This window comes from Chionomys nivalis, chromosome 1 (genome assembly GCF_950005125.1).
Source record: "Chionomys nivalis chromosome 1, mChiNiv1.1, whole genome shotgun sequence".
Classification (NCBI taxonomy): domain Eukaryota; kingdom Metazoa; phylum Chordata; class Mammalia; order Rodentia; family Cricetidae; genus Chionomys; species Chionomys nivalis.
In genome coordinates this window covers 10,957,311-10,979,462 of record NC_080086.1, presented here as the reverse complement: position 1 = coordinate 10,979,462, position 22,152 = coordinate 10,957,311, and the positions used below count along the sequence as shown (strand labels likewise).

The 22,152-nt window shown below is 40.7% G+C and overlaps 2 protein-coding genes across 2 annotated transcripts in view; one reads left to right on the top strand and one right to left on the bottom strand.

The window, feature by feature from the left end:
* The window catches only part of Plcz1 (phospholipase C zeta 1), a 51,738-nt gene extending 33,979 nt beyond the window's left edge, over positions 1-17,759 (bottom strand). Inside the window, exons 1-3 of the mRNA XM_057789829.1 lie at positions 17,725-17,759; positions 15,495-15,618; positions 3,973-4,204 (exon numbers count right to left, since the gene is read on the bottom strand). Coding sequence (XP_057645812.1) covers positions 3,973-4,204; positions 15,495-15,618; positions 17,725-17,759 — 391 coding nt within the window. The remainder of the gene's footprint in view (positions 1-3,972; positions 4,205-15,494; positions 15,619-17,724) is intronic.
* Positions 17,760-18,783: 1,024 nt separating this feature from the next.
* Positions 18,784-19,683, top strand: Capza3 (capping actin protein of muscle Z-line subunit alpha 3). Its single transcript, XM_057793015.1, has one exon. The coding sequence runs from the start codon at positions 18,784-18,786 to the stop codon at positions 19,681-19,683; it is 900 nt and encodes a 299-aa protein (XP_057648998.1).
* Positions 19,684-22,152: the final 2,469 nt, after the last annotated feature.

Genomic DNA, 22,152 nt, shown 5'->3' with positions numbered 1-22,152 from the left:
GTACTGGAACTGAACGCTTGTCCTCTGGGAGAGCAGCCACTGCTTTAAACCACTGAGCCTTCTGTCCAGGCCAGTACGTGGTTGTCTGTCTGACTGTTTTGTTTGCATGCTTGTTTACTTCCTTTGGGAGGTTTATTCCTGTGGTTACAGTCACACATGGTCATTTCCACTGCTTCCCATGGAATTCCACTGTACAACGGGCTAGGCTTCACTCATGGTTTCCATCCTTCATGAGCGTGTGATTTCCCATGAGGAGCTGTCCCAAAAAGTTCTCCTGTAAACCACTAGTCCATGTCCTCGTGTGTGGACATGCATTTCTGCTCTGTGCAGAACCAGACTGTGACCACCTACAGCTAATTATCTCTCAACTTTTTCCTCACTATGATGTGCACTGAAATCATAAGCCTGGACTCTTGATCCAGAAAGTCAGGTATTGAATGTATTTGCATGTCATGTGATCTGGATGACGATGGTTAGGCTGTTAAGTAGCTAACAGAAAAGCTACCCCATGCAGAGGTTTTAGTTCTACAAATGCCCATTGCTAGTATGTCTGTTGATTTCTGTTCGGCTTCAAAGGGAAGTGGAAATGCAGATCTACTTTAGATGAGAGTTGGGCCTTTCTCCTCAGAGCCTGGTCCTTTCTCCTTAGAGCCTGGGCCATTAACTTTAGAGTCTAGGTCGTTCACTTTAGAGTTTGGGGTATTCACCTTAGAGCCTGGGCTATTCATTTTAGAGCCTGGGTTATTCATCCTAGAGCATGGGCTTACACTTCAGAGCCTACGCCTTAACTTAGAGCCTGGGTCATTCACTTTGACTACTCCTTTTACTTTATTTTTTTTTTCAAGAAATGAGATAGATTTTAATTGTATCCAAGGTTGTACTTTTCTTTCATATTCTCCAGTTGACTCTGGGGACTGTGAACTCTGCAATGGAATTTACCCAACCTTGTCAAGATTTCTGAATGTGTTGTTAAAGGCGACCTGGAAAGGTCTTTCCCCAGATTTATCATGCAGACATTGTTTTACTTGTGTTTTAGATGCATCATGGACATAGAAGTGCTGAAAAGTTTTCTCAAATACCATAATTTGAAACACTTATCAAGTGTGCATAAGCCTGGGGCTTCTTGGCCATAGAAACCAAGTGAATTCCTACGAATTAGTTCTGAAGAAGACAAAATTTAGACAAAAAGAATGGTGTGCTCACATACCAGCATTAACACTGTTTGCAAAAGCAGAACAAATAGTGGGAAGGAAGAAAATGGAAGCTCAAACTTTGAACATTGCCAAGCAGCCGTTAAAAATGGTGTAGCTTACGAACACATAGTGATATAAGTCAGGCAAAGTGAATGACAGAATGGAAGTCAAAAGACAACTTCAAAACACTGTCCCTAAAAGAAAAGCAAACCCCCCCCCAAAAAAAAATCCTATTGCTCCTATTTTAGCCAATATAAAAATCTAGAAGAAAACACATAAAATTTTATGGACATATAAACTGCTTCAAAGCCATATAAATTCAAGAATATGGGGATGTTTCAGAACAAAAGCATCATGCAGCACAATAACAGTTTGTATTAATTTATTCATGGAATTTGGCTTGTAATCCTTTTGAGCTACTAAATAATTAAATAAAGATATTTAATAATAGAATAGAAAATGAGGGACTAAGGAGATGGCTCAGTTGGTAAAGTGTTTGCTGTTCAAGCATCAAGACCTGAGTTCAAACTCCAACATTCATGTTAGAAATAAAAGACATGTCTTTAGTCCCAGAACGGTGGAGGCAAAGACTTGAAGATGTCTGGGGCATGGTGGTCACAGTCCAGGCAAATTCATGGCCTCCAGATTGTGGGAGAGACCCTACCAAAGCAATAAAGGAAGACACCCAAAATCAACCTCGCACTCATGAACACATACACACGTGGTAGGAATCAGGAATCAAAATCACTTTGTGTTACTTAAAACCACAAGATGGAGAGTTCACAAAATGGCTTAGTAGGCAAATTACTTGATGGGCAAGCTTGGGGTCCATACCTGGAGCCCATCATAAAAGGAGAAAACCAACACTGAAAGCTGTCTTCTTCCACACATGCGCTCTCTCTCTCTCTCTCTCTCTCTCTCTCTCTCTCTCTCTCTCTCTCTCTCACACACACACACACACACCAATTAGATATTTTGCAAATACTTTCTAAAACTATCAGATTGTGATGACAATTAATCTCAAGGATTTTGAGACACATGACAGGCTGACATGAGATGAGATCAGGGAGCTCAGCATCACTGAGGACGATAAGAGCATACATAACATTGGCTTTAAAGACTAAATTGATCAGTAATTATATTGATAATGTAGACATCTTAACTTCATATGAAAGTGTCTATGATGGGCAGATATTCAAAAGATGGAAGACAGAAAAACGTAATACCCAAGTGAAAATGAAGACACAACTCCACAGTGACAGTGTTGATCACTATCCTTTTGTGTATTTAATTTGCCACCCAGAGATAAGCATGCCAGTGTGACTGTTTTTATGACACTAAGTCACTAAGTCAATGCTTCTGAAAGAGCTCATCTGCAAATGACTGTTTCCAAACAACAGCTACATAAAGAGCTTTAGCCAGACCATCCATCACCTCACAGCATCCTTAGGGAGAGCTTGCTATTAAAGGAAGAAAAGGTCAGCCGAACTTTCCAGCTAGTGTTGGCAACACAGCTGTTAGCTGCTTTACCTACTGGTACAAGCTCTTTATGTTTTTGCAAAGCCAACAAAGGTCAACAGTGTTCGAGCCAAGCTGTGACTAGCCCTACACTTCATCATGCCAGCAAAGCATACACGGTCTTCTCAATATGCATGATGCCGTCCTGAAGCTCCAACCCTAATTCTGGCCTAGAAGGTACTCTGTGATTTTCCCATTACCCTCCCCTTGTGCCTCAACTTCTAAGCACCCTCATCAGGAAACATACTCCTTGAAGTAAGATCCAGTTTACATAGGGACCCTCAACAGGTCAAAATGCAAAGACTGAGAGATTGTGGCATTGCTCAGTCCTAAAGGGCATTTCTATGTCACACTGCCACACACCCCCATTCCTCTGACACACACTCTCTTTGGGACACACTACCGTGCCACAAGTGTGAAGCAACAGGGACAGTCATGGGCTGAGACCTCTAAAAACTTGGCCCAACGTCAGTCTTTTCTTGTTAAAAGCTGATCATCTCGGGGGTGAGGTGCAGTGATGGAAAGCCAGAATGTCTGTATACAACAGAGTTGATGAAAAGGGAGGCCATGATTTTGTACATCTCTTTTTATTTAATTCTCACAGACCAGTTTCACATGCCCAGAGTTTCTTCTTAAGCATACTCAAAGAGCACAATGCATAAAATGGCAGGCTGCCTACAATTGTTTTAAGTAAAACAAAATATCCACAAGATATCATCGTATCCATAAGATTAAGACACTTTTAAAATATGTATGTTTCTGTGTGCATATTACTTTAGAGTATGTGTGTGTGCATGTTTGTACACATGTGCATGCATGTGTGCACTCATGTCACGGTACAAACATGGAAGTTCAAGACCACCTTGCAGAACTTCATTCTCTTCTTCCACTACGGAGGTTCTGGGATCAAGCACAGGCCGTCAGGCTTAGCAGCAAGTATCTTTAACAGCTGAGCCACCTTACTGTCCCTTCAAGACACTTTTCTTTATAGACACAAGTAATAGAGCTGTTGTCTTGTTTTAACAGTAATGGAGCTGAACACTTCAGAAGGGAATCTAGTCAACAGAGTGAGGATGGGCATCATTGTTGTACATTATAGCTTAAGAAAAATATATATGTATACCTCCTATAAAATACAAAGACAAAATTTCTACTTTCTAGAAGCTCATCCACCTCCAATATTTTAATTTGATGATCATAATTTACAAGAGCACTTTACGTATGAATATGCCATTAGGTTTTAACTGGAAACAGAACTTACTTTCATCAATAGGCTCATACTTTTTGATGATCTCTGTTGAAGCAGAGTAATTTATCTCCAGTTCATACTGTTCTTGGGTTAAAAACTCAGTCAGATTGTTTTCTGAAAGAATCTTCCGGTTTTCAGAATACGTGTTGAAAATCTCAATAATTTCTTCTCTGTGGGTAATACTCCGATAAATGGCTCTAAATTCTTCTATGGTGATCTTCCCTTGTTTCTGTCTGTCATTTTCCTACTAAAAAAAGGGACTGGTGGGCTCACCGTGGAAAAATCAAAGATACAAAGTAAACATACACATAGTCATATATCATATGCTAATCTATAAAACTTAAAACATGTTGGATCCTGATTGAAGATAAAATGCATCACCCTGTGGAGAGTGATGCCAAAGTCAGGAAAAGGTTAGTAGCTGGTCAAGTCAGAGAGAAAGAAGAACTGAGTGCAGGGGCAGATAAGAATTTCAAGATGTTTTTCAATTGCATATTTCCTTTGTGTACTCCATTCCCCTTAAATTCCTTTCTAAGGCCAGGTCGTGTTCGTGTGCTACCATTTCATAGTCTGGACCATAAATGTCGGATACAGTCAAGATCATGGTAGACTGTTAGAGGCTGCAGTCATTAAGAAGCACCTTGAAAAGAAGTCTCAACAGTTATAAGATTTGGTACAAGGACATAGGTTGGGCTCAGGTTTTAATCATAAAAATGCCTAACCAAAGCAGGAAAAGCAAAAAACGGAGTTAGGGATTCAGCTCAGCTTGAGGGTGTTTGCAGACCATCTATGAGGCTACGAATTTGATTCCCAGGACCACACCAATCTGATGTAAGGTGCTGCTCAGAATGGCAGCACTGGCCTGTGAGAGCAGGAGGGTCAGAAGTTCAAGGTCATCCCCTGCTACAGAGCAAGTTCAAGGCCAAGCTAGGTGACTTGAGATTCTGCATGAAAATAGTAATTAAAAATTTTAAAAATAAATTTAAAAATAGAAGTGATGTAATTATTTATTGGCTGTTCGAAGACATGTAAAATGGCAGAAAATGCAATTCAAGTAGGAAATAGTGATACACGATGGAAAACAGTCATCGGTGAAAGAATGAAAGAATTCAGAAAGACAGCTTTGCAGAGATTGTAATCACAGTAACAGAAGCATCATGCTGCAAACAAACAGAGATCCACTGGGCCACAGAAAATTCACCTGAGGAGTTACAATTCTGAAGAGGGCTTAGAAAGCATACTGACTCTCTCATCACAGTGTAAACACCTGGATACAAGGAAGCTCCAACTTGGCGGGCCATCGGGTTGAGGTAAAATGTTTACAGGGATGACATTGTCTTTCAACCCCCAGAGTGTGGTGGTAGTTTGGAGACAGAAACTAAAGTCTCTGAGCCTCTCATTTTTATCTGAGAAAGAGGAAAAGATAGGCCTACCTATGCCATCAGCCTGCTGTGGGAATGGGAAATACACCCCAGATGGTAGAACTGAATAGGGGGTACTTGTCACATATTAGCTATGTCTGTTCCCTCACATCCTTCAGGCAAGCTGTGTCTCATCTTTTGAAGCTTCTCCTGTGAAGTGCGCAGCATCGTAGAACCCCTGGGGTACAACAGGAGACAGGCACACTGGAAATCACCTCTTCATCTCACTGGGAAGAGTTCAAGGGTGATTATCAGAGAATTTTCCACAAAAGGGTCGAAGAAGCCATCTGAGCTGGGACTCAAACAGGAAGAGCATCCTGTCAGTTCAGAGAGGAGTGCTGCCCCACACAAGTAGCAGCTTGGAGAGGCAGGGTCCAGCAACCCTGGCAAGGGGAAAGGAGAGGGGACAAGCTTTGGAGCGAAACCACTATCTGTGCTTAGACCCTGGGTCTCAAGAGTACTGGAAACAAGAACCGCGCCTTAAAATTAAACGAACTCAAAATTACACATTTTGTCACTGAGTAAACTACCACAACACCAATATCGGTTTTAAGTTCTGGAATTTGAGGTTCTTAAACAGTGGCTATTTTAGAATTAAAATAATTTTGTTGTTTCTCCATCCCACTCAATTATTCATTAAAAATCTTAATTGAAAATCAGTAAAATTCAAAGTGGGCCTATAACTCAGAAAAGTTCTTGTTACACTTCATTATACAAATCAAAACTCCTCAACCTCCTGCATAGCAACATGAAATAGAATGTGCGTTACCTGCTGAGTAAACACAAGTTTTGTTACATTCAACCAAAACACAAACGTGCTCATCTTGAAAGTTCTCTTCTGATTTTTTTAAATGTGTGTTTTCGGAATAAATGAAAGCTGCCTTTTAGTACAATAAAAAGCTGGAGGGAAGACCAAATAAAACCTCAAAAATCCACATAATTGTTTCAATTGATCAATACCAAAAGATAATGGTGGGCCACAAATTAACCAAAAAAAAATCAAAAATAAAAGCTACAAAAGATAATTAGGATTATACCATGGACTGAGGGGCAGCTCTAATAAATGGGGGAAATGAAAGAAGAAGCAGTTTGTTAGCAACAATTAGGGAAAAACAGGAGAAAGACATGAGCAAAAAGGTTTAAGCCTGATGCCGAGACACAGAACAGCTAGAACTTTGGATACTGCTGTGTTAAAGGCTGCATAAAAACTGTCTCCAGTCCTGTCAATGTACAAGACTAATCCTGAAATCATACAGACTTGAGTTGAACGAACACATTCCATTGCACAAATTAATCATACATATGCATAGATAAATCCCCTAAAATGAAAATCTGGTCATTTCACCCATCTCCTAAATGATCTCTGTTTCCCTTGTCTTTAAGACACCCGACATGTACTATCTATGCATTGTCATCCGTCCCTGAAGACGGCAGTGGCAGCCTCTGCTTTGTCATCCTTGTGCCTCACACAGCCGGTGTCCTGAATTGGTCACTGTTTACACAGCATAGGCTCTATGCCAGCCCCCATGTGGTAGAAGCTGTTCTCCTAGTGTGTGATGCCGTCCTTTGTCTTATTAACCTGCTAGCTAATCTGTACAACACTGTAGAAATCATTGTTATATTCCATATCTCTTCCCCGGGTTGCATTAGGCATCCATCTTCTAGATGCCTCAGTCAATGAGTTTGTTTCTTACATTCTTGTTATTTTAAAGAGTACTTCACAGAGGCTACTCAGAATTATCATTCATGTAAAAGTTTTAGATTTATCAAGAATTTCTCTGAATTAAAATATTTTAGTATATTTATTTGTGTGTGCATCTGGGTACATATATGCCACTGCATACATGTGGAAATTAAAAGACAACCTACAAGAGTGGGCTCTTATCCTTCACCTCGTGGGTCCTGAGATCAGATTATCAGTCTCAGCAGCAAGCTCCCTCATCCAATGAGCCATCCCACAGGCCGTCTATCAACAGACAGACTCGTTACAAAGAGGGAAAAATAAAATCTTGAGCAGCTAACTGGCAGATTGAGCATCTCACACATAAAGTTCTCATACAGAAGTGCCTATAAACCTTGTTACAATGGATCAAGTAACAAGTGAAGGGATATAAAGGATTCTTCTGTTGTCTACTAGAGAATGCAGCAGAAGAGAATGTGTGCAAAGGAACAGCAAGGTCAGAAGGCAGAATTAGGAAGCCAGCTGGACAGGATGAAAGTGGTTGTGGTTTGCGGGTGGAAGTGGTGGAGGAGTGGGCTATCTCTATCCCGCTTCTAACTTCTAGTCAGTTCTATACTGTGACCATATTATTTATCAAGAAATCCTTGACATTTTTCTAGCCAAAAACTTTATGAATATCCATTGTCTACAAAAGGAAATTTAAATTCTGGGGTCTACCCTTTCAGAACTCCACTATCAAGTCAGGTGTGCTGACTCATGCCTATAATCTTAGCATTTGGGATGAAGACACAGGCAGATCAAGAGTTCAAGGTCATCCTCAGCTGCACAAAGAGTCTGAGGCTTCTGTGGACCACATGAAACTGTTGAAAATTAGAACAGGAGAGAAGGGAAGAAGGAAATGAAATTTTGGAAAGAAAGAGGAAGCCAGGTGGTGGTGGTGTATGCCTTTAATCCCAGCACTCCTCAGGAGGCACAGGCAGGTGGATCTCTGTGAGTTCAATACCAGCCTGGTCTACAGAGTGAGTTCCAGGACAGCCAGTGCTATTACACAGAGAAACCATGTCTCAAAAAACAGAAGAAGAAGAGGAAGAAGAAGAGGAAGAAGAAGAGGAAGAAGAAGAGGAAGAAGAAGAAGAAGAAGAAGAAGAAGAAGAAGAAGAAGAAGAAGAAGAAGAAGAAGAAGAAGAGAGAAAGAAAAAGAAAGAAAGAAAGAAAGAAAGAAAGAAAGAAAGAAAGAAAGAAAGAAAGAAAGAAAGAAAGAAGGAAAGAGGAGTGGGAAGAGGATCTAAAGGAAGGAGGAGGGGGGTTGGAGGAAAGGAAAGAAAGGAGGAGAAATGAAGGGACAGGAGGGAAATAAAAAACAAAGCCACTTTCCATTTTCTGGTCCTCAGCCACTTTTCACTTTTCTCCCCAAGCCCCTGCAGGCATCCTTCTCCAGCCACACTTGGTTACGGTTTCATTCATAAACTCTCCTGCTGTGCATTTGTATACAGGGCTTCTAGCTCCTTCTTTTCTCTTTAAACAATGCTACCTGCACACCTTCCAGAGTCTTTTTACTCCCACAGTCCAGGTTCTCAGGGACATTAATCATAGTCTGCTCAGAGGAAGTTCAGTATTCCTTTCTCTCCTGAGAGAACATGCCTCCTTCCTTCCCCCACTGCTCATACTTTTTAAGAAGCAGTATATTCATCAGTCCTTGGTAATTGCCTAGAGGAGACCTAAATCCTGTAGGAACAAATTCTTGAAACTCAAAAGCACACAGTTCCATACTTGACTGGTGAGCAAAGGTATGATCCAAGACTAGGTACATGTATTGAAGTCACCTGTAATACTGCTTATAAAATATTATAATGCTATAAATTAAAGACCATTACAAGACAAAGCAATAAATCTTTTTGTAAAGTCATAATTTAAAAAAGTTTAATGGATTGCTGTTCAAGCCATTTTTCAATAATTCAACCTGTAGAAAGTACTTCAGATATATTGCCAAGATCATAAACTTATATTTTTTTACCAAAATTTATAATAAAGAAGTCACTTTGTAAGAAAGTAAATTTATGCCATAATCTATGTCAGCTCCTTAGGAAATCAATATATTTTAAGTTATTCCTAATGCAACCTTATTCACTGCTTAATAAGGCCATATTTTGTTCATGTACAAGGTATATTCATAAATAATATTTTATTTATGACTAGAACAATCTGATGGAATTAATATCCCCATTTCACAGACTAGGAAATTTGTTTAGGAAAGTTTTGGTTTGCAAAAATAGTAGCTAAGCCTAAAATCTCTATACTTGGAGACACTGCCATATTTTAGTCACCCAAGTCATCTTTGTTTCATTAGACTGAATTCAACAGAAAGTATATGTAGAAAGGAAAACTTAGTAACTAGATTTCAAGGAGACTTGGATGCTTTAGACTGGATATATGGCTCAATAGAGAAAGCATTTGCCGTGACAGTATGAGAACAGGGACTCAGAGGGCCAGCACCCACCAAGCAACCTGGGATGGCATGACAGCCTACTTGTAATCCCAATCCTCAGGAAGCTGAGACAGGCTGATTAGTTAACTTCGTAGAATCTGCAAGCTCAGGTCCAGTGGGGAATGCAGCCGTGGTAAATAAATAGATGAATAATCAAGAAGATGCCCAATGTCAACCTGACTGCTCCATAGATGCCCCCACATGCAAACATGGATACACGTATGCATGCATACAATGCATACATGCATAAAAGACTTGAATGCTCAAGCTGATTAATCTGAAGACATACACAAAATTTGCTCAGCCAGTACACATCCCTTGCCATTTTATTCAATCAACCTTTGACTAGCAATTTAGCCTAACACGATGAAGAAGCAGAAGGCTGAGAATTGCTTTCACAGTGAGTTTACCACAGTCATCACTAATGTTTCTAAAGTTCTCAAGGTCATGGGATCATTTTTTAAAGGTTTTTAAAATGTATTCTAAGCACATTCTGTTGGCAGAGGTTGCTCGTCCATTTCTGCTGTCCAGACCCAAAATAATCACACTGAAACTATATTATTTGCAATACTGTTTAGACAATAGCCTAAGTGTCTTTCAAGATAGTTCTTTTATGTTAAATTAACCCATTTCTATTAATCTGTGTATTGCCACGTGGCTGTGTCTTACCAGGCAAAGTTCTGGCATCTGTCTCCTCCTCCTGACTCCGCCTTCTTTCCTCCTCTATTTGCTTGAAATTCCCACCTTGTTCTATTCTGCTAAGCCACTGGCCAAAACAGCTTTATTCATTAACCAATAAAAGCAAGCATATTCTGTCTCTAGTTGCATTCATATATTTATATGGGTGGGTATGTATCACAGCACATGAAGGTCAGAGGACACTGCAGGTGTCAGTTCTCGCCTCCCACCATGAGGGTTTGGGGAGGAGATCTCAGGTCAACAGACTTGACAGTAAGTGCCTTCACCCAATGAGACATCTCCACTGCTTCCCTCTGCTCTAATTTTTGTGAACATTGTTGTCATAGTCACACCAAAAATATTTTGCCTAACAAAATAAACATGTAGACCTGCCCATGTCTGAGCAATAAAATTTTCCAGACTTTGACAACTGTTAAACATTCTATAAAGTGCATTGGATGTAGCATGTGCTTTACCCAGTCCTGGCTCAGATCATCTGTGTCTGAAAGAGATTCCAAAGCAATGTAAGGATGTACGGATAGCGTTTACATCAGCGCACATTTGATGTTTTAATACAGTGTTGCCTCCACGTGTATTGCATGTGAAGTTCATTAAACCAGGAAGAACATGACTTTTCTCCCTCTTAGGAGATCTATTAGCTAGAAAACCCTATGTGTGTAAATCTTGTGAGGGGAAAACTTTTCGTGTTCCTCAGATGTGGATTTAGACATGAACTGGTTCCTCACCTTCAAAACAAAATAGTGTCTGGAAGTTCAGTAACCCTATCTATCTAAATTAGACTAGCCAGCTTTTGGGGGGTTTTGGTTGTGTTTTTTTTGTTGTTGTTGTTGTTGTTTCCCTAATTCTCAAATAAGTAAATAAATAAAAGTCCGCTTTCTAGGACAAAGTTCAACTGAAGCTTGGTCTTGTTCTATTCAGGATCATCCCCTCTGCCCTCTGCTGCTGACTGACGAAATCAAGTCGGAATCCTTCTTGCTAGTTCTTTAAACAAAATCTCAGTAGAATTTCTCCCTTGGAATAAGTGAACTAAGAATATTTCTTCAGGTTACTCATTCATTAAATTACAGTTCTGTGCCATAAATAACAAAGGAAAGTTTAACTTTCCTATACTTAGAGCCAGTGAGGTGGCTGAGCAGGTAAAGGAGCTCACCACCAAGTCTCACAATCTAAGTTCAACCCCCAGAACGCTATAGTAGAACAAACTGACCCTCAAGGCCATGTTGTGATCTCTACATGTACATTGTGGTACATGTGTGTACATATATTTGTTTGCACACACACATAAGTGTAAACATTTTAAAAAATTGACACATTTAAAATATCAACTTAAAGAATAGGAGATACCTATAAAACTAAGAGAGTATGCTGAACACCATATGCATGTCCATCCCATTCAAAGGTATTCTTATGCTGCATGTGTGTTTGAGAGAGAGATGAACAGACAGGCAGACAAAGAAAGAGAGTAATAAGAACAGTCAACATAAGATCTACTCAGAAAATTCTATGGCTACAATTCAATTTCACATACCACAGGCACTCGTCCATAAGTACACCACAAGGATCTTTTCCCATTGTAGACTGAAGCTGTCTGTACCCTTTGATTAATACTAGCTGGCTGCCTACTACATTGGTCCCTCCCAACCACCACTATGCCCTTTCCTCCTAAGAATTTGAGAATCTCAGATCCCTCACATCAGTGCTATCATGAAATATTTTATCCCTTTGTCTCACTTCTCACACCTAGTTCCTCTTTGGGGTCTATTCATGTTATTGTGGGCGGGAAGGAAGCTTTGTTTTCCCTGGAGAGAATCATCCTACATTATGGATATGCTGTGTTTTCTTTACCCATTATTACATTGGTGAACACTTCAGCTGCTTCCGATGTCTTGGCTATAAAGATACACTGCAGTAAGCATGGGCATTCAGGGCCCATTTGTCTACGGTCTTCTCGGGAATGGAGGTGTGTCACACAGTGGTTCTGTTTCAGTTTTGGGGTCCTCTCCCTAATATCTTTCCAATGGCTGCAATGATTTGCCTGCCCATGAAGAGTGTGCAGGGTGTCTTTTTCTCCATGTCTGTACAAACTCTTGTTGTCATACATGCACATTCCATTCCACCAGCTGTGGGTGACGTCTCCCGTGGTTTGCTCTGCACTTCCAGATGGCTAGTGTTGTTAGGCACTTTTCAGATACCTGTTGACTATTTGCATATTTTTACAATAATGTCCATATGCCCCTTTTGTTTATTTTTAAGTGTCACTACATTTGTCCTCTACTGCGTTTTGTAACTTCTCTGTGTGTTTTAGATATTAACCCCTTAGCGAACATGTAGTCCACACCTACTTCCTCTCAATCTGAAGGTTGATTTCTTGGTTTTCCACTCCCTTTGTTATTGCAAAGCCATTAACTGAGTGTATTTTCATCTTCTTCTTTGTCTTCATTCCCTGTTTTGTGTTCGAGTAACCAGTATAAAGACTGATGTCAAGCGGATTTTGCCCTAGGGTGTCTTCCAGGAGTTCTCTAGTTTGGAGTCTGATATTTACATCTTTAATGTGTTTCTGATGGACTTGGTGTGCAGCCTGAGAGTCCGGTCTAAGATTTTGCATATGGATATCCAATCTTCTTTCTCTGTTTATTGAGGAGCCTCTCCTTCTGCTACTGAATGTGTTTAGCACCTACCTGGAAGACCACAGGCAGTGTAAGAACAGTTTATCTCAGGGATCTCCCTCTTGTTTCATTATCTTGCACACCTTTGCTGCAGCTTTGGTCTTTCTCAAGATATGTTGGTTATACAAGGAAGGTCTTCTTTAGTCCAATTAGAATTGGGAGCTTTTTTTCTCACTATTTGGAGCGGGGGAGAGAGACAGAAACTGCACTGAATCTGTAGATTGCCTTTGTCAAAATGAACACATCAACATAAAATGTTTCAATTTATTTCTATATTTTAAATTTTCTTTTGTTCATGTTTCATAGTCTTGAACAAGTGTTTTATTTCCTGAGAGAAATTAATTCTTAGGTACATTATTCATTTTGATATTAATAGAAATGAAACTGTTTTCTTGGTTTATTCTGGCTTGATTCACTGCTGGTGAGTAGAAAGGCAATGATTTTTGCACCCGATGCTGTGTCCTGCCAATTTGCTGAATTTATTCATGCTGATAGATTTTTTTTGACAGAGTCTTTCATGTTTTTTCCACATAAGTTCATCTGTGACGACTAGAGACCATTTTACTTCTGCCATTCCAACTTAAACATGCTTTCTTTCTTTGTCTTAACTAGCTTCTGTGGCTGGCATGTCTTACTCTTAGAGTTTTAAAGTAGAAGAGTTGAGATGGGAACCTTTGTTTGTTCCAGCTCACAAAGGAAAATCAGCTTGAGAGCTTTCTTCTTTCTTTGTTTAGTTTTGTTTTGGTTTCATTTTTGTGTCTTTTGTTTCTGGTTTTCTGTTTTTATCACTATGTATGTTGGTTTTTCATTTATGGACTTTGCTGTCTTGAGATCATTTCTTTCCTTGACAGCTGTATGTGTGCATGGATGTGTACATGGTCATATGGATGTCTGTAGGTACACATGTGGGTATCCATATACACATGTGTGCTTGTAGGCAAAGTTCAGAAATAGGTGTCTTTCTCAGTCACTTCTCCACATTGTTTTTTAGATAGGAACTCGTCATGAAAATGGGAGCTTACTGACTGACTAGTCGGGTAGCCTCAGGGATCTTCCTGTCCCTACATCCCCAGTGTTGGAATTTCAAGCTTGTGCTGCTGTTTCTGGATTTTTGCAAGAGTGTTAAAGATCCAAAATCAGGTCCTCAGGTCAAGTGCCTTTCCTACTAAATTATCTCTCCAGGTCTAAAAGTTATTTTTAGATTGGAAAAAAAAGTGTTCAGTTTTATAAGGCAATCAGGTAATTTTATTTTATTCTTCATTTTGTTAATGAGAGTAGATTCTGTATATTGAACCATCCTTGCATGTAAGCAGAAAATTCCATCTGGTCATGGCATAGACTCCTTCTTGAGGGTTATTAAATTTGGCTTGCTAATATTTTGGTGAGAAATTTTGAATTTGTCTTCATCAAACATGGCTTGTGATATCCATGTTCAGCTTCCATACCATGATTTTTCTGTATTTATAAAATAGCATTATAATCATTTCCTCTTCAGTGAAAAAGGGATGCGTCTTGATCCCTTTGAAATCTTCACCTACAAAGTCATTTGGCTGGGCTTTTCTTTGTTGACTATTTCACATTATTAATGACTAGGGGTCTTGTTTTGTTTTGTTTTGTTTCTTATTGTTGATCTATTCAAGTTTTCTAATTCCATTTGGTTCAGATTTTGTAGGCTGTGTGAATTTAGGTATTTTTCCATTTTCTATAATCTAGTCAATCTGCGGCTATGTGGTGGTTCCCTCATGATGCTCTTTATTTCAGTGGGGCCAGTTGTAATGTCTCCTCTTTGGTTTAAAAATCTACTCATTTCTGCCTTCTCTCTTTTTCTTCCTGTCTTGCTAAGGATTTGTCAACTATTTAATTAATTACTGTGGTTATTGTCTATTATTTTTTTCTTTTCGTAAAGCAGATCTTATATAGTTCAAACTAGGACCAAACTCACTAAAAAACTGAACTCTTGATCTTCCTTCCTCAGGCTCCCAAATAAGAATAGAGACACTCCCACAAGCAGCATTTTTGCCAGTCTTCAGTATTGTGTTCCTTCTAGCTTTTTTTATTCTATGTCAAAAACAAAAAACAAAACAAAAAAACAAACAAGCAAAAAGCCACTACCATTCAATTTTTATATTTAATCCTAGTTCAGTCGTCCTAATGTTGATCTTTTTCCTGGATCTGGTGTGACAATTTCTATGCACTCAGTAAATTTCAAGCCAATGTCCTGGTGTCATTTCAAAACTTAGTAGCCATATCTGTATTCTGTTCCTAAGATACTGATTTTCCACATGTATATTTAAACACTTATTTATGTACCTGAGTGTGTGTATGTGTGCCACAAACTTAAAGGCACCTGAGTATGTCAGAAGGTGGCCTTGGGCTGCCTGGAACTAGAGTGAGGCACCGTGTGTATGCTGGGACCTGAACACAGGTCCTCTACAAGAACAGTAAGTGTATTTAACCTGTAAGCCATCTCTCCAGCCCCGTGTGTATTTCCTAAAGAAGCACCCAAGTATCTACTAATGTCTACTTACACTGTAGCAAATCCCTCCTAGATTGGAGGAGACAGGGAAAGGGTATCATCTCACCTTAAAAATTTGTTTCACGTGAGCAAAGTTGCAACGAATATCAAATTTTTCAAGCAACTTGTGAGTATTTTCAACGCCGATTTTTCCACCTCTAAATTCTTCCTGGATCTTGGACAAAAACCATGTATGAAGCAGAGGAAGTTAAGGAAATTCTCAAAGTAAGTCACTTACTGAGGCTTTAAAACTCTTTAAGAAATAATCTGGCCGAGCGATGGTGGCACATGCCTTTAATCCCAGCACTCGGGAGGCAGAGGCAGGCGGATCTCTGTGAGTTCGAGACCAGCCTGGTCTACAGAGCTAGTTCCAGGACAGGCTCCAAAGCCACAGAGAAACCCTGTCTCGAAAAACCAAAAAAAAAAAAAAAGAAATAATCTGTATTCAGTTTTAACAAATCTTCTGTCCTGTGCTCAGACAGTAGCAAATAAATACTATGAATACTAACCTTCATCAGGCGATGAAAGAAGACAGAGACAGAGACCAACATTGGAGCACTGGACTGAAGTCTCACGATCCAAAGGAGGAGCAGAAGGAGAGTGAGCACGAGCAAGGAACTCAGGACGGCGAGGGGTGCACCCACACACTGAGGCAATGGGGATGATCTATCGGGAACTCACCAAGGCCAGCTGGCCGGGGACTGAAAAAGCATGGGACAAAACCGGTCTCGCTGAACATAATGGACAATGAGGACTACTGAGAACTGAAGAACAATGGCAATGGGTTCTTGATCCTATTGCATGTAATGGCTTTGTGGGAGCCCAGGTAGTTTGGATGCTCACCTTAATAGACCTGGATGGAGGTGGGTGGTCCTTGGACCTCCCACAGGGCAGAGAAACCTGCTTACTCTTTGGGCTGAGGAGGAAGGAAGACTTGATTGGGGGAGGGGGAGGGAATGGGAGGTGGTGGCGGGGAAGAGGCAGAAATCTTTAATAATTAAATTAATTAATTAATAAAAAAAAATCACAGACCAATCTCACTCATGTGCCTTTGAATGCATGGGCACAGGAAACCACTTCCTAAATATAGCACCAGACACTGAGAGTAACAATAAATAAATGGGACCTTCTGAAACTGAGAAGTTTCTGTAGAGCAAAGGATACAAAAAAAAAAAAAAAAAAAAAAGAGAACCAAATAATATTGTTATCAATTACAGTACAGGTATAAAAGACATAAAAAGACAGATACCAATTAAAATGCAGGACAATGTATTTTTTATACAAAACCCAAGACATAAAGCTAGCACTTGGGAAATTCGCTATACCGTTATTACATCCTATTTGCCTGGAAGTCTGATCCTGAAATCTCCTGGACTCCAACATTCTCCCACCCACCTGACCGCCCTCATCTGGAAAGATGAGCAAAATGACACTTAATCTTATAGAAGACAGAGTATTAAATAAGTTCATAAGACATTATTAAACATAGGCTGGAGTGCCCAATAGTGACTATGACTGATTTAATTACTACACTAGTCAAATGTCCTGGTACAGGCTTGCCTCAAAATTAGTTCAAGTACCTTCAGAAAGGGTTACAAACATCATAATGTGGTCTGGGGGCACAGCTGAGGTAGTAGTATGTTCTCTTAATCATGTTTGAGGCCCTGGGTTTAATTCCCAGTGCCACATAAACCAGGTGTGGTGGTGCATGCCTGTAATTCCAACACCCTGAAGGTGAGGGCAAAGGAATCAGAAATGCAAGGTTCTCTTTGGTACGTGACCAATTTGAGATCAGCCTGGGCTCCCTGGGCTACGTGAAACCTAATCTCAAAACTACAAAACAGTAAAAGAAAACGAAGCTACAATGAATTTATATTTGATTTAAAAAGAGAAAGTCGAATAATCAAGTCTACTTACTATATACAGATTAAGTTCAAAAATTAGGATGCCCCAACTTGAAGAAATAGATTAAGACGAAGTAATAGTGTGAGCTATAAAGTCATGGAAGCTACAGGTGAGAGCTGCTCCATTTTCTGCTCAACTTTAAATTCTTAAAACTAACAACTTTCAAACTTAATGGCTCTGACTCATTATGAAAAAGTGCATTTTTTATAGCAGTAACAATAATACAAGAATCTACGGAAACTCAGAAAAGCTCTGAACTGTAGAAATAAGCAGAAAGTTCATATTCAAATAGTAGATGCTTGAATTCAGAACTCTGAAAAGACTGAAGGCCACATGAACACTCAGAATAGAGAGCAAGAGCAGGGATGGGTCAGAGAGATCTGGATGGATATTTTGCTTCTGCGTGTTCATGATGGCGCGTTTCCATGTTTTCATGATCTATGTCACGTGTCCTCCCATAGAGGTCTCTCTGCCTAAGGTGTTGTCAGTTGATCTGAGAAGTAGTTCCTCCTCTTTATGATAGTCATCAACTGTTCTCACTGCTGCAGCTTTTCTAGGGAAAAGGCAGAGAACACACACAAAGGGGAAAAAGAAGAAAATAAAACGTGAAAGATGTGATCCTTGCGTAAAATGTCTGGCTTTTTATGTTCTGAGAACCTTCAATCCCACTGGCATTTTCAACAAACTCCATTTGTTTCTATTTTAATGTGTGTGTGCGTGCGTGTGTGTGTGTGTGTGCGCGCGCGCGCGCGTGCGTGCGCGCACGCGCACACTTTCCATAGCACATGTGTTGAGATCAGAGGACAACATGCAAGACTCTTTTCTCTCCTTCCACCACGGTGGGTGTGGGGTTCAAACTCTGGTTGGTAACAAGCAACTTTACTGGCTGAGTCATCTCTCAACCCTCGTATCTCATTTTACTTCTCCTGGTTTGTTTCTAATCCCTCAAACCTTTCATCACAATGTTCACCCAGAGGGGTGGGGCAGCTCTGCTAAGGACCTGAGGGGAAATCAGTACCCTAGGACAGCTGAAGAGACAAGATACTGTCCAGCATCAGCTACAAACCCCAGGCAACTTCTCCAGACCACCCACAACATATCATGGATGTAGAAAAAGACACACCACTTGCAAAGAAGACTCCTCCGGAAGCAAGTTCTTAAAACCTTCACAGTTGGTATAGCTGGTGGGCTGGGCGACACGGTGTCAGGTGGCTATCATTTTCTTCTTCTTCGGTTCTGAGCACGCATTGTGACATCATTTGAAGTTTCATGCTTCTCTGTGACTTCACCAGGAGACACAGAGCTTGACAGACTGCCCATCTTCTTGCTCACACATACTGATCTTAAGCTTAAATGATTAACACCTTGAAGGGGCAAGGTGTCCCATGGATTGCTTTCCCACCCTGTGAACACCACTTGTTTCAGAAGCTCTGCTTCTGCTGCAACTAGACATGTCACTCTGTGTCTTGAGTAGGAAAGAGAAAGAAAAAGCCATCCGCAGACTCTTAGTCCAGGCTCCTCCTGGGGAGTTTGTGAACGCCTTTGATGATCTCTGTCTGCTTATCCGCGATGAGAAGCTCATGCACCATCAGGGTGAGTGCGCTGGCCATCAGCACTGCCAAAAATACTGTGTGCCACTCTGCATCGATGGCAACCCAGTGCTCCTGTCTCACCACAATGTGATGGGTGACTTCCGGTTCTTTGATTATCAGAGCAAACTTTCTTTCAGGTTTGATCTGCTTCAGAATCAGCTGAGAGATATCCAAAGCCACGGAATCATTCGGAATGAGACTGAGTACCTGAGATCTGTTGTTCTGTGTGCCTTAAAACTCTACGTGAATGATCACTACCCAAATGGAAATTGCAATGTGCTGAGAAAGACAGTCAAATGCAAGGAATTCTTAATTGCTTGCATCGAAGACCACAGCTATGACAATGGAAATTGTTGGAACGGTCTTTGGAAGTCTAAATGGATCTTCCAGGTAAACCCATTTCTAACCCAAGTAACAGGACGGATTTTTGTGCAAGCTCACTACTTCAGATGTGTCAACCTTCATGTTGAAATCTCCAAGGATCTGAAGGAAAGCCTGGAGGTGGTCAATCAAGCCCAGCTGGCTCTCAGCTTTGCAAGGCTTGTGGAAGAACAAGAGAATAAGTTTCAAGCTGCTGTCTTAGAAGAACTGCAAGAGCTGTCAAACGAAGCCCTGAGGAAAATTCTCCGTAGGGATCTTCCAGTGACTCGCACTTTGATTGACTGGCAGAGGATCCTCTCTGACTTGAATCTGGTGATGTACCCCAAGTTAGGATACGTCATTTACTCCAGAAGTGTGTTGTGCAACTGGATCATATAAAGGCTTGCTCCTGGCCACTGTCTCAAGCTAAATGTTTGTTTTTTGGGGAGTGGGTACTTGCATATAGCTGAGAGGTTCTTGGACTGGTAATTAGCCTGTCATGAGTCCCATGCAATTCTAGAGAGGGGAAAGAATAAGAAAAGTCTTATAGGGATAATATTCACAAACATGGCATTGTAGGGGAGAGGGTAAATACATTCCATATTGTTAACGGTCATGTCACAAATTCAGAAATTCCTATTAGAGCCTAAAGTAACTTGATAATGTGAAGGCGGCCATGCTTAAAACTGTGATTCCTGTGTGTATGTGTGTGTGTGTCTATGTGTATCTATGCATATGCCTGTGGGGGTGTTTGTGTCTGGTGTTTGTGTGTGTGTGCCTGTGTCTCTGTGTGTGTGTGTCTGTGTGTATGTCTTTGTGTATCTGTATCTGTGTGCATCTGTTTGTGTATCTGTGAGGTGATGTTTGTGTGTATGTGTGTGTGTGTCTGTGTCTCGCCCTCTCTCTGTGTATGTCTCTCTCTCTCTCTCTGTGTGTCTGTGTCTCTGTGTGTGTGTGTGTCTTGGTGTATCTGTTTCTGTGTGCATCTGTGTGTGTCTTTCTGTGTGTCTATGTGTGTGTGTGTTTGTGTACCTGTGTGCCTATTTGCCTAGATATTTGTAAATTTAGCCTCTTTTTGGACCTGAGTAGGTTTACTCGCACACCTCACTCTGAAAATGCTACTTCACATTATTCCATTCAGTCTGAGAACAGCGAGAAAAGGGTGGACATTAATAAATAACATTGGGTTTGGATATCCTATGAAATAAACTAATCTCAAATCCCTAAGTTATGGGGCTAGAGAAATGGTTAAGAGCACTGGCTGTTCTTCCCTAGGAGCTGGATTCAATTCTCAGCATCCACATAATGACTCAGAATTGCCTGTAACTCCAGTACCAGGTTTCTCCTGGTGCTATGAAATAATTCTTCTATACACTGCAAATATGTATTTACACTGTATATATGTATTGTTCTCACTGTTAATAAAAAGCTGATAGGCCGATAGCAGGGCAGGGAGAAATTGGGTGAGACAGCCTAAGACAGAGAGAATGCTGGGATGAAGAAGGGCAGAGTCAGAGGAGTCGTGAGCCAAATGGAGAACGAGTCAGAAACACACACAAAATGGGACAGAAGCAAAAGCTGCAAGCCTCAGGGCAGCACATAGATTAATAGAAATTAGTTAAGCCAAAAGAGCTAGTTAGAAATAAGCCTGAGCTATTGGACGAGGATTTATAATTTATATTAAGTCTCGAGTCAGTTATTTGGGAAGCAGCTGCCAGTTATTTGGAAGCAGGTGGTTGGCTGGGACAAGAAAACTCCACCTACATTCTGGGGTGCTGTATACCGATGGTGCACAACACTGCATACACACACAAGAAAAACACTCAGACACATAAAATAAAAATGAAGGGGATTAGTAAAGCTGCTTTTACCTCCTTCCTGCTCCCTCCCTATCCCCCTAAGGAAGATGTGGAATTGCTGTAAATCTCTGGGCTTCTAGAAGGGCAGGCTCTATAAACCTAATATTTTATAGCAAGCTTTGTACTAAATGTTTTACATACAATATTTTATATCTGTCTGGTTCTAGTATTAGCCCCATTTTATATTTTAAAAAAAACTAAGGTTTTGAGTTCTCACATTATCAAGACATGTAACATCTTAGTCTAGTCTGTTCAGACAGCTACAGCAAAAGCCTGTGAAGTGTGGGCCCGTGAGATGGCTTAGCATATGAAGGTGCCTGCTACTAAGCCTGAAAGGTGCCTGCTACCATGTCTTAACATGAGCTCAATCCCCAGGACACACATGGTGGAAAGCATCAACACCTCCAACCTCCACAGGAACCCCTGGCCCCAACTCCATGCACACAAAATGAAATAAAATTCAAAATAATTACCATAAAATGAGAAGCTGACTAAACCAGTGCTCGCCAGTCTGAGGCTGGTGTAGGATCAAGATGTAGGCTGAGTTAGTGCTTAGGGAAGGCCTGATTCCTCACTAGATGATGCTCCTTGTTGTACAGCACAACTTGGAAGGAGCATGCAGCTCTCCAGATCCTGTTTTATAAGGATATTCATCCTGCTCATAAAAGCTACAGACTCAGGACCTTCTGGGGGCCCCTGAGGCCATGCCACCCCCCCACACAAAATTACATTTCATCATTCAGACTAGCTTAAGTAGCTGGCACAAATGACTGCAGACCATCCTCTGTGGCACCAGCTATCTGGAGAGGCCTGTTGGATCATCGTGTGACAATGTGGACATGAAATGCTCCCCTCCCACAGCAAAATCCCTAGCTTTGACTACTTAGTCTCCGGGTAATGTCACTATTTGGGGGAGTTTCTGGAAATGTTTAGAGCCTGGGCCTGATTGGCAAAAGCAGGTCACTGGGGACATGCTTTTAAATGGCTGCTCTCCGCGTCCTTCTCTGCT

Bases quoted from the DNA above. Each gene is read 5' to 3' on its own strand.
- Capza3 (XM_057793015.1), top strand. From the start codon at position 18,784: ATGTCACTCTGTGTCTTGAGTAGGAAAGAGAAAGAAAAAGCCATCCGC.